The sequence below is a fragment of the Rhinoraja longicauda genome, chromosome 31 (assembly GCF_053455715.1).
Source record: "Rhinoraja longicauda isolate Sanriku21f chromosome 31, sRhiLon1.1, whole genome shotgun sequence".
Taxonomy (NCBI): Eukaryota; Metazoa; Chordata; class Chondrichthyes; order Rajiformes; family Arhynchobatidae; genus Rhinoraja; species Rhinoraja longicauda.
The window spans coordinates 22,197,461-22,210,333 of record NC_135983.1 but is presented as its reverse complement, the minus strand read 5'-3'; the positions used below and the strand labels follow the sequence as shown (position 1 = coordinate 22,210,333).

At 49.7% G+C, this 12,873-nt stretch overlaps 1 protein-coding gene across 1 annotated transcript in view; it reads left to right on the top strand.

Annotated features, from left to right (window-relative positions):
* The window catches only part of col5a1 (procollagen, type V, alpha 1), a 235,653-nt gene extending 223,005 nt beyond the window's left edge, over positions 1 to 12,648 (top strand). Inside the window, 5 exon segments of the mRNA XM_078425769.1 lie at positions 234 to 492; positions 2,261 to 2,373; positions 5,935 to 6,003; positions 9,903 to 10,136; positions 11,782 to 12,648. Of these exon segments, the coding sequence (XP_078281895.1) occupies positions 234 to 492; positions 2,261 to 2,373; positions 5,935 to 6,003; positions 9,903 to 10,136; positions 11,782 to 11,928 (822 nt within the window). The 3' untranslated portion in view covers positions 11,929 to 12,648.
* The last annotated feature ends 225 nt before the right edge of the window (positions 12,649 to 12,873 follow it).

The following is a 12,873-nucleotide window of genomic DNA, read 5'->3' as shown; positions in this document are numbered from 1 at the left end:
TTCACTGTACCTCGGTACACATGACAAACTGAACTGAACTGGTGTTTTTCCCAACGTGGACCTCAGCTTCTCATCTGTGTTTAGGCCTTTGTTAAGAACAGGCAATTGTGAATGTTCATAAGTCAGTCACTGAATGTGTTTTATGAGCCTATCTCTCTCAGCTCACTGCAAAGGCATTTCAGAACCATTTCCCATTGTGTTTACTAAACGTAAATAATTGGATTCATCCCCAGGGACCAGCTGGAGAAGTCATTCAGTCCCTCCCGTTCCATTCCTCAAGGAAAGCCAAACGTTCCATCGACGCAAGCCTATTTTTAGATGAAGGGAACCCGGAGAATTACATGGACTACGCTGACGGCATGGAGGAGATCTTTGGGTCCCTGAACTCACTGAAGCTGGAGATAGAACAGATGAAGCACCCCATGGGCACTCAGAACAACCCTGCACGCACCTGCAAGGACCTGTACCTCTGCCACCCCGACTTCCCCGACGGTACGCCGAGAATGCGGGCACTGATCTCCGCTACCACACCAGCCTCACCACCCAAGGCACCCATTTACAGCAGGGGGATTCAATAATGAGGATAGCTTGCCTTGACAGGTGCCCCTTTACATAGCCATGGATCATGGAGGGGTTCGAAGGGAGCTCCTCGTAAACTGCAACAGAGTCAATGGAGATAAGCCCTTTCCTCAGAGAAAAGGAGTTTGTAATGTTAACAACATAGAAGAGTACAACACAGGAATAGACAATAGACAATTGTCTATTGTCTATTCCTGTGTTGTACTCTTCTGTGTTGTTAACATTACAAACTCCTTTTCTCTGAGGAAAGTCCCCACGATCCACAAGATCCAGACCAGACATGAATCCAAGTTCTACTAACCTCCAGTGTAGGCAGGAACTGCAGATGCTGGTTTAAACCGAAGATAGACACAAAAAGCTGGAGTAACTCAGCGGGACAGGCAGCATCCCTGGAGAGAAGGAATGGGTGACGTTTCGGGTCGAGACCCTGAAGAGTCTGAATCTGAAGAAGGGCCTCGACCCGAAACGTCGCCCATTCCCTCCCTCCAGAGATGCTGACTGTCCCGCTGAGTTACTCCAGCATTTTGTGTCTATCTTCTAATAATCTCTGCCTACACATGATCCACATCCCTCCGTTCCCTGCATAACCATGCGCCTATCTAAAAAACCTCTTAAAAGTCACCATTGTCTCTGCCTCCACCACCACCCCTGGCAGGTCTTCCAGGGGTAATGGCAGGAGACATTTGTTGAAAGGGTAGTGGGAACCTGGATCCCCTCCCCTTAAAAAAAATTCTCGGAGCTGAATTGAAATGGAAACTTTAACTGAGACTGTTATCACACATGTTACAGGAGGATGAGGTTAGGCTTGATATCAACCTCGATCCATTTTTATGGCTGACTTGGCTTGAGGAATAACTCATGATCCAATATTCTGATGATCCATTGTATCATATAGAATTTGACATTGGATTGCGAAGATGGACACAAAATGCTGGAGTAACTCAGCGGGTCAGGCAGCATCTCTGGAGAAAAGGAATAGGTGACGTTTCGGGTCGAGACCCGAATGTATCCCACCAGCCAGTCGACGTAGAGGTCCAAGAATTCACTGGACACATTGAGGTTCAACTGGTCATTGCACCAGTCATGAGACTTTAGATTTCATTAAATGTGAAATATGTGGTGCAATAGGCCATTGGACACCAGGTATTAAATAGTATGAAGTACAACAGATCATTAGATGGTGTGTTTAACAAATCATTTTACAGTAAGGTTCAACAGGACATTGGACAGAGTGAGTTCAAACATCATTAGATGGCAGAGGGGAATGGGGGAACTGTGCTGAGGATAACATGGGCACAGTGGCGCAGCAGTAGAGTTGCTGCCTCACAGCGCCAGGGACCCGGGTTCGATCCTGACTACGGGTGCGTTTTTACATTTTCCCCCTTAACCGAGTGCATTTCCCCAGGTGCTCCGGTTTCCTCCCACATCCCAAAGACATACACGTCCGTAGGTTAATTGGCTTTGGTAAGAATTGTGAATTGTGTAGGATAGTACTAGTGTACGCAGATCGCTGGTCGGTGCAGACTCGGTGGGCCAAAGCGCCTGTTTCCGCACTGTATCTCTAAACTAAACTAATAACGAGGCAGGTGGTTATGGTACCTCCGTTTATCACTGCACCGCTTCCACACAGCGGAGTACTGAGTCCTCTCAAGTAACTGCATGTTCCTTCTCTCCCTGGCAGGTGAATACTGGATTGATCCAAACCAGGGCTGCTCCAGGGACTCCTTCAAGGTCCTCTGTAACTTCACATCTGGAGGTGAAACGTGCCTGTACCCGGACAAGAAATCAGAAGGAGTAAGTCTCTGTCCCAATCCCTTGACAACTTGCAAAGGACTTTACTGTGGTTGAAATGTTTTCAATTCCTATTGATGCAACCTTAGAAGAACGAAAATAATGTGATATACAGAGTAAATGCTCACTCTTTTACCCAGGGCAGGGGAATCACGAACCAGAGGGCAGAGGTTTAAGGTGAGAGGGGAAAGATTGAGTGGGCACCTTTTTCAGGTATTTACCCTGTATCTCACACTATTTTAACTCATAAGTTAACTTATGAATTTATTAAAAGACTGAGCATTTACCCTGTATATCACATTATTTGTAATGTTAACAACACAGAAGAGTACAACACAGGAATAGACAATAGACAATTGTCTATTGTCTATTCCTGTGTTGTACTCTTCTATGTTGTTAACATTACAAACTCCTTTTCTCTGAGGAAAGGGCCATTACCCCTGGAAGACCTGTCAGGGGTGGTGGTGGAGGCAGAGACAATGGTGACTTTTAAGAGGTTTTTTAGATAGGCGCATGGTTATGCAGGGAACGGAGGGATGTGGATCATGTGTAGGCAGAGATTATTAGAAGATAGACACAAAATGCTGGAGTAACTCAGCGGGACAGTCAGCATCTCTGGAGGGAGGGAATGGGCGACGTTTCGGGTCGAGGCCCTTCTTCAGATTCAGACTCTTCAGGGTCTCGACCCGAAACGTCACCCATTCCTTCTCTCCAGGGATGCTGCCTGTCCCGCTGAGTTGCTCCAGCTTTTTGTGTCTATCTTCGGTTTAAACCAGCATCTGCAGTTCCTGCCTACACTGGAGGTTAGTAGAACTTGGATTCATGTCTGGTCTGGATCTTGTGGATCGTGGGGACTTTCCTCAGAGAAAAGGAGTTTGTAATGTTAACAACACAGAAGAGTACAACACAGGAATAGACAATAGACAATTGTCTATTGTCTATTCCTGTGTTGTACTCTTCTATGTTGTTAACATTACAAACTCCTTTTCTCTGAGGAAAGGGCTTTTACCCAGAGTAGTTGAATCCAAAACCAGAGGAAGTGGCTTTAAGGGGGGAAAAGATTTAATCGGAACCCGAGGGTCAACTTTTTCACACGAAGGGTGGTGGGTATATGGAATGAGCTGCCAAAGGAGGTAATTGAGGCAGGTACTATCACAACATGTAAACATTGGCATGGGGAGGTTGGGCCGAAGGGCCTGTTTCCATGCTGTATGACTATCTCAAGTGACAGAATTGCCCAAATTTTCATTTGTGTTCGAGTCAATGGAAACAAATTTCAGGCAGTTTCCTGATGACCGGATAATCTATTAAAAAAAGTGTTATATTTGAACACTCCATTAAAAAATCGAACCCAGGAAAATAAATCCTTCAATTTTGGAATTTTCCCAGGGGACAAAACATAGACTAGAACTTCCATTGATCCTCAGCCATTCAATAAATGCCATGAAACATTCCCCCATGCAGACCTCCACAATGGCTGTTTAGTAACACCGTTAGTCTCAGCAGGGCACCCTGAACCAAGCTGTCACCCATCTCTTGAGAAGATTGGGCCGTATAGTCCACCCAGCCTCCTGAAGTCAATTTGTTTTAGTTTTAATTTTGGAGGTACAACATGGAAACAGGCCCTTCGGCCCACCAAGTCCGTGCTGAACCAAACAAGTGTTGGACCATCAAACGGGAAGCGGAATCCTGGCTGTTCTCTACACATCCCAGCGGGAAGCACCGTGTGGAGATCAGATGGGGACTGGGCTTATCTCCCAACCTTCCACAGTGGGATAGTCGGCTGATTGGAGTTTGCATGTTCCCCTTGCGTTTCTTCTGGGTGCTCCAGTTTCCTCCCACATCCCAAACAACCTGTGGGTTGGTGGATTAATTGGCTGCTGTGCTTTGCTTTGAGCGGGTGGGTGAGTGAGTGGTGGGGAATGTGGGGAGTTGCAGGGAATGTGGGGGGAATGAAGTGGGATTAGTGTAAATGGGTGACAGATGATCATCGCCGACTCACAGGGCCGACGGACGGGCCTGCTTCACCTGTTGTTTCACTCTGCGATTCTCCCTCCCTGGCTAACTTGGGTTGATAGTAACCTTGCCCCCCAGCGTGAGGCCGTGCATAGACCTCAAACCCCCGGGGACGGTCACTGAAAGGGCTGCAGTTGTCGCACACCTGCAACAAAGCCAGGGAGCGCAGGTCAGGCAGTGTCTGTGCACGTGGCCCCGACTTTGCTCGTTGAGTCCGTCACTGCGTGCCTTCATCCCAGGGGCCATTAGTGCCGGAAGCCCGGTGTGTGAGGAGCCTCTTCCCAGAGAGGTGCAGTGTAGGCAGCCGTCCTTCAGTGAGTGTAAGGATGCACCGAACCAGTTTACTCATTTAGTTTTAGTTTAGAGAAACGGTCCGGAAACAGGCCCCTTCGGACCGCCGAGTCCACTCCGACCACACCAACACATCGTACACGCACTGGAGACAATTTACAATAATACCACGCCAACTAACCTACAAAGTCTTTGGAGTGTGGGAGGAAACCGAAGATCTCGTACAAAACCCGCACGGTCAAGGGGAGAACGTACAAACTCCGTACAGACAGCACCCGTAGTCGGGATCGAACCCGGGTCTCTGGCGCTGTAAGGCAGCAACTATACCACTGCGCCATGTGTATGTGGGACTCATATCCCAGCGAGGGTCAGTGTGTGTGGGGCCCGTACCCCAGTGAGGGTCAGTGTGTGTGTGTGTGTGTGGGACCTGTACCCCAGTGAGGGTCAGGGTGTGTGTGTGTGTGTGTGTGGGGGGCCCATACCCCAGTGAGGGTCAGTGTGTGTGGGACCCGTATCCCAGTGAGGGTCAGTGTGTGTGGGACCCGTATCCCAGTGAGGGTCAGTGTGTGTGGGACCTGTACCCCAGTGAGGGTCAGTGTGTGTGTGTGTGTGTGGGACCTGTACCCCAGCGAGGGTCAGTGTATGTGGGACCCGTACCCCAGTGAGGGTCAGTGTGTGTGTGTGTGTGGGGCCCGTACCCCAGTGAGGGTCAGTGTATGTGGGGGACCAGTGCCAGTGAGGGTCAGTGTGTGGGATCCGTACCCCAGTGAGGGTCAGTGTGTGTGGGACCTGTATCTCAGCGAGGGTCAGTGTATGTGGGACCCGTACCCCAGTGAGGGTCAGTGTGTGTGGGACCTGTATCTCAGCGAGGGTCAGTGTGTGTGGGACCTGTATCCCAGCGAGGGTCAGTGTATGTGGGACCCGTACCCCAGTGAGGGTCAGTGTGTGTGGGACCCGTATCCCAGTGAGGGTCAGTGTGTGTGGGACCCGTACCCCAGTGAGGGTCAGTGTATGTGGGACCTGTATCCCAGTGAGGGTCAGTGTGTGTGGGGCCTGTACCCCAGTGAGGGTCAGAGGGACAACGACTGTGACGTCTGCACCCTAAACAGCAGCAGCGTCAGGGCCCCAGTGACTGTGCCACTGATTACGATCTCCAGCGAGTTACATCGTTCTTGTGCTCGCCAATGGATCCTCGGGCTGCTCGTTTCCACATTAACTTATTTTCCTTTTTTCCTCTGCCATCTCGTCTCGCATCAGGCAAGAGTCACTGCTTGGCCCAAGGAAATACCAGGCTCCTGGTTCAGTGAATTCAAGCGTGGTAAACTGGTAAGAGGGCATGGCCTCCTTTCTGTTCTATAACCAGTCTCGTATTTTACAGAGCAAAATGGCTCGCTGGCCGAAAGAGCAACCTGGTGCATGGTATAGTCAGTACAAGCGAGGTGCCCTGGTAAGTGGTTAGACCCCCCCCCCCTCCACCTCCACCACAGCTGCCCCCCGTACCTGCCTCGGGCTGGATCTCTCCCACCTGCCTGCCCGGTATGGTCACGCTTGCTTTGCTCATCCCAGTCACACTCACACAGTTACTCAGACGTGCACAGGTCAGTTATTCCTACCCAGACACTGCACCATCCACGCCCAGTGAGGGTCAATGTGTGGGGAACCCGTACCCCAGTGAGGGTCAGTGTGTGTGTGTGTGTGTGGGGCCCGTACCCCAGTGAGGGTCAGTGTGTGTGTGTGTGTGGGGCCCATACTCAGTGAGGGTCAGTGTGTGTGTGGGGCCCATACCCCAGTGAGGGTCAGTGTGTGTGTGTGCGTGGTGGACCTGTACCCCAGTGAGGGTCAGTGTGTGTGTGTGGGGCCTGTACCTCAGTGAGGGTCAGTGTGTGTGTGTGTGTGTGTGTGTGAGGCCCGTACCTCAGTGAGGGTCAGTGTGCATCAGATCTGCCCATTGACTTTAAAAGAAAAGTCACCTAGACGATGGACATAAAATGGTGTAAAGAACCATCATCATTTGCTGGTGACTGGGTGACACACAGTCTGGCCACCTCATTGTCAGTAGCCCTGATCTTCCTCTGCTGCCCCTCGCCCTCCCTCCCCCCTCCCCAATCCCTTCATATTTCTGCCCTCATCTCCCTGTGCTGTGGAGGCATCTCGCTGGCTGCAAACTCCTCCACTGCCCATCCTCGTACCTTTGGCCATGAGTCTCGACACCTTCACCCACTTGCGTCTCAGCTACCCATTTGGCAGTGCATTGGTTGGGGAGGGGGACGGCTGGGTAGAGGGGTGGGGAAAGGTGTGGACGATCTCCAGGGGCCACCCCACTAAGAGGCCTCTGGAGACCCCTCTGCATGGCCTACTGGAGCAAAATGCTCCAAGTCATTGCCATTATAGCTATAACCCAGAACTATCGTCATTCTCCCGGATCGTATCAATATGGGGACTTTGGCGATCACAGGAGGTGACTGAAGCTCCCGGTGGTCATACCTTCCAACCATTGTCCCTGCAGGGCTGTCTGGCCCCAACGTCACAACCAAGGTGCTCCAGCTACCCTCGGCACTCCTTATTGATGCCCAGTGACACCCCGAAGACTAGCCCTCGCGAGAGAGAGCACCTTGTCCGGTTCACAACACTCTGCTTCAGAGAGGATATCTTGACCTTGGAGAGGCTGCAGAGGAGATTTATCAATGGTGCGGGTGATGGGCTTTATTTTCCTGACGAGATCAGAGAAGAAGGACTTGTCCCATTCTTCCATTGGCGTAGGTCAAGAGTAAAGGCCATTATGAGGCAGAAGATGTAATTCCTTCTCATTCCGTCTATTCATTCCTACCCATTCCTTCTCTCCCGAGATGCTGCCTGACCTGCTGAGTTACTCCAGCATTTTGTGAGTAAGGCCATTATGCGTCTGGTTTCTAAAGAGGCTCCCATCATTGGCACACTCTGCCCCAAGCAATGACAAGAGAGGGGAGAGCAATGGGCTCTGGTCCTGACACCTGCGGCATCCTCTCCGGCTTGCTGTGTTTGCACCCACTCTCCCCCCCACCCACCCACCCCCTCAGCCCTCCCGCTTCCCGCATGCCTTTTCTTCCCCATGTTCAGTCTCACGAGTGTTGGAGGTGACCTGCACACAGCCAAGGATCCTGGACGATCGGTTGGTAAACGGGTTCTGTTTTTAAACTGCCTATTCCTGACACTCGCAGTCTGACAGCATGAAGGACTCTGTGCCTGAACGTCCAGCTGGGCCTGTGAGCCAGCGCTGAATGGGAACTCAGTGCAGATCGCTGTATGTGTGTGGGGGGAAACACAGGTGACCAGGAGTACAAGTGCATCTCAATACTGAACAGTCCTGTTAGAAACATAACATAGAAAATAGGTGCAGGAGTAGGCTGTTCGGCCCTTCGAACCTGCACCGCCATTCAATGTGATCATGGCTGATCATTCAAAATCAGTACCCCGCTCCTGCCTTCTCCCCATATCCCTTGATTCCGTCAGCCCTAAGAGCTATATCTAATTCTCCCCTGAAAACATCCAGTGAATTGGCCTTCGCTGCCTTCTGTCTTTAGAGAATTCCACAGATTCACAACTCTGGGTGAAAATGTTTTTCCTCATCTCAGTCCTAAATGGCCTGCCCCTTATTCTTACACTGTGATCCCTAGTTCTGTTACCAAGCAGTGAGGGCCTGAGCTATAGGTAGAAGTTGGGCAGGGTAGGACCATTATTCCTTGGACCCCAGAAGGATGAGGGGTGATCTTGTAAAGGTGTATAAGATCATGAGGGGAATAAATCGGGTAGATGTGCAGAGTCTTCTACCCAGAGTCGAGGAATCAGGAACCAGAGGACATAGGTTTAAGGTGAGAGGGGAAATATCTGATAGGAATCTGAGGGGCAACTTTATTACACAAAGGGTGGTGGGTATATGGAATGAATTGCCAAAGGAGCTAGTTGAGGCAGGGACTATAACAATATTTAATAGACATTTTGACAGGTACATGGACAGGACGTTGTAGAGGGTTATGAGCCAAACACGGGCTAGTGGGGCCAGTGTAGATGGGGTACCTTGGTCGGCATGGCAAGTTGGGCTGAAGGGCCTGTTTCCATGCTATATGACCGTGACAGAAAGTGTGCAGATGGTAGTGGTGCGTGGAGAGCAGGAGTGGAGGAAGAATGTGATGGGATGAATATTAGATTTTGGAGAGGAGGAGGTGGAGACGGAACTGTGGAAAAGGTGAAGGTGAGAGAATTGGTGCAAGGCACTCAAGTCCTGGAAGAAGGTCGCTCTGTTAATTACATTGAGGAGGCACCAAGAAAAGCTACACCTGGAGAGTTGGTGCTTTTAACAGCCACTAAAACCCAAAGCATCCAATGGATAAGTAGAACTCGCTGGTTTAAAGCTGTTGGCCAAAGATCAAGAGGTGGCAGTAAATAAGTTTTAGCAAAGCAAGTGGTTGCAAATCAGACTGCATTTTCTGAAACAGTGGTGAACAGTTTAGTTTATTGTCACGTGTACCGAGGTACAGTGAAAAGCTTTTGTCGCATGCTAACCAGCCAGCGGAAAGACAATACATGGTTACAATCGCGCCATTCACATGATAAGGGCATAGCGTTTAGTGCAAGGTAAAGCCATTAATGTCTGATCAAAGATGGTCTGATAGTAGTTCAGGACTGCTCTCAGGTTGTGTGGTAGGATGGTTCAGTTGCCTGAGAACAGCTGGGAAGAAACTGTCCCTGAATCTGGAGGAGTAATGCTTGAGATGAGGATTGGATAAATACATGGGATGCAGGGACTGCAGTGGGGGGGGACACCTTGGACAATCACAGGAAGGTGGGGGATAGCGTGATCAGACAGGGACAGGTTTATCAAGGCCATTGGGATGTCCCATACTTAGAGAAGTGTGGTCCCCCCACCCCCTCCTCCCACTCTGATGTTTAAACCGAGCACAAAAGGCAGGCTATTGCCAGCCGTATCCAAAGCACTCACTCTGCAGCTGTTGTAAGTCTGACAGGGCCTCAGCAAAGGGCGGGGAAGCGGGTGTTTGGTTGGTTTTCAGTCTCTATTAGACGGAAGACTTTGGCCAATTTCCAACTAGATCAATACATGGGCTCTAAATGGGTCACTTCATTCTCTGGCTGTGAGTGAAAGGCATGATGTATGGTTTTTGTATCATCTCCCAACCTTGTAGTCTCTCCCTCTCTCTCTCTCTCTCTCTCCCTCTCTCTCCTGCGATCAGCTTTCCTACGCAGATTCAGAGGGCAACCCTGTCGGGGTGGTGCAGATGACCTTCCTGCGGCTGCTGAGTGCTTCGGCTCATCAGAACCTCACCTACAACTGCCACCAAACCGTGGCCTGGTACGACTCGACCAGCGACAGCTACGTCAAGGCCATTCGCTTCCTGGGCTCCAACGATGAGGAGATGTCCTATGACAACAACCCCTATATCCAAGCCCTCATGGACAAGTGTGCAGTGAGTACTCCCTACCCCTCTACTTATTGAGTGTAGAGATACAGCGTGGAAACAGGCCCTTTGGCCCACCGAGTCCCACGCCGACCAGCTGTCACCCCGTACGCTAGCACTATCCTACACACACCAGGGACAATTTCATCATTTTCTTACCGAAGCCAATTAACCTACAAAGCAGCACATCTTTGGAGAGTGGGAGGTCATCAGAGCATCCAGAGAAAACCCACACGGTGACACAGGGTGAACGTACAAACTCTGTACAGATAGCGGCCAGGATTGAACCCGGGTCTCTGGCGCCCTACCACTCTACCACTGAGCCACCCTCACGGTGAAGCCAAAATGCTTCTGTAACCTGGAGAAGCTGCCGGCTCCAGATTAATCCCTGGCACAGACTGTACGTCTCCCAGTCTGCTTGTGGGTTAAGTTGGCAACAGCTCCACTGGTGCCATTCAGAGTCCTGTTCCAGGTAGACCCCGGTCTGAGCAGCAGCTGGAGTCAGTCACTGCACTGAAGGACACTAAAGTGCTGGAGTAACTCAACAGGTCAGGCAGCATCTGTGGAGAACATGGATAGGTGGCGTTTCAGATCTGAAGAAGGGTCTCGACCCGAAGGTCTGTAAAAGAACCTCTAGATGGCCCGAAACCATCTAAACGTCCCAACCCGAAACGTTGCCTATCCATGTTCTCCACAGATGCTGCCAGACCCGCTGAGTTACTCCAGCACTTGTTTTTTTGTTCAAGATTCCAGCATCTGCAGTTCCTGGCGTGCGAATGCTGGTGCAGGAAGCAACTGCAGATGCTGGTTTTCACCGAAGATAGACACAAAATGCTGGAGTAACTCAGCGGAACAGGCAGCATCTCTGGAGAGGAGGAATGGATTACGTTTCTCGACCGGAAAAGTCACCCATTTCTTCTCTCCAGAGATGCTGCCTGTCCCACTGAGTTACTCCAGCATTTTGTGTCCACGTGTTGGGACTTGTTTGTAACCACGGCAGCAGAGACCTGGGTTCGATCCAGACCTCGGGTACTGTCTGTGTGGATTTTGCACGTTCTCCCTGGTCTTTCTCCATGTTGATCAGTCACTGAATTCACAGTGAATCCATGTCGGGTTTTAGCATATGCCGTTCCTGCAAGAAGTTATCAAGATAACCTCTTGCAGGAATGGCATATGCTAAACCCTGACATGGATTACCTGTGAATTCAGTGACTAATCTACACTCCAGGTGCTCCGGTTTCCTCCCACATCCCAAAGACATGTGGGTTCAAGGTGAATTGGCCCCCTGTGTAAATTGTCCCTCGTGTGTTAAGGGAGTAGATGAGAAAGTGGGATAACATCGGACTAGTGGGAAAGGGTCTGTATCTGTTCTCCCCGTGACCTGCGTGGGTTTTCTCCGAGATCTTCGGTTTCCTCCCACACTCCAAAGACGTACAGGTATGTAGGTTAATTGGCTGGGTAAATGTTAAAAAAATTGTCCCTAGTGGGTGTAGGATAGTGTTAATGTGCGGGGATCACTGGGCGGCACGGACTTGGAGGGCCGAAAAGGCCTGTTTCCGGCTGTATATATATGATGATGATGATGATGATGATCTTTCAAGCAACCAGCTCTCTCGCTAACCCGGCCTTTCCTTTCTGTTTGTCTTCACTGCAGGAGAAGAAGGGTTATCAGAAGACCATATTAGAAATCAACACCCCGAAAGTTGAACAACTCCCGTTCATCGACATCATGTTCAATGACTTTGGAGAGTCAGGCCAGAAATTCGGCTTTGAAATTGGACCTGTCTGTTTCGTGGGATAAAAAAAAAAAAAAACCCCAATCTAAACTTTTACTGAAAAAAAAAATGTTTATATACAAACACCCAAACACACACACACACGCACACACGCACACGCACGCACAACCACACGCGTACAGAGGAAGAATGGACGAGTCTGCAAAGCCAACAACACTGTAACCTCAACTGTGCAGATTTCAAAACGTGCGACGTTCCGAGATTGCAGCGGGGATGGAATTGATTTCAAGTGCCTGGAAAACGAGAGGGAGATTTCATCTCAGAGTGAACCTCTCTCTGTAACCAACCGGTCGGTGAACCCTTGGATGGACCCGTTCACTCCCCCTGAGTTGCGCGGAGTCTCTCTCTCTCTCTCACTCTCTCTCTCTCTCTCTCATCTCCCCCCCCCAACCCCCTCCTGTCCCACTAAACGGTCAGCCTCAGAAAGGCGGAGTTGGACCTGGTGCTTCTGGGGCCCGAGTCCATCCCCATCCTCTTTACACCCGGCTCTGGCCTTCCTGACGCTGACCGCCCGATCTCTGTACTTCCTAGTGTTTTTAATCTTACTTCAGATTCAATCTTCTTTTTTTTTTTAAACTCATCAAATAAATGCCTTGAATTGAACCCTTCTTTGGAAATGGTGCTGACATTTTTTATCTTTCTTTATAAAAAAAAAACATCAAAATGTTTTTGTACGTTTGTAAGTAAATATTTTATTGTATAATATTTTTATTCTCCCCGCAGCTTCAAGCCTTGAAACCAATGCATGTGACTCTGTTAAAATGTACAAGGTTAACTCTTAATTTTTACCTAATGTGCAAATATATATAAATATATAAAGATATAAAATGTGTTATGTAGGATTAATAAACCTGCCACGCTGCATATCAAAGCACACGGCTCCACAACACACACTTGGTGCACAAACACACTCCAGCTTACTGCTTGGTACCCCACATTCAACACACTTG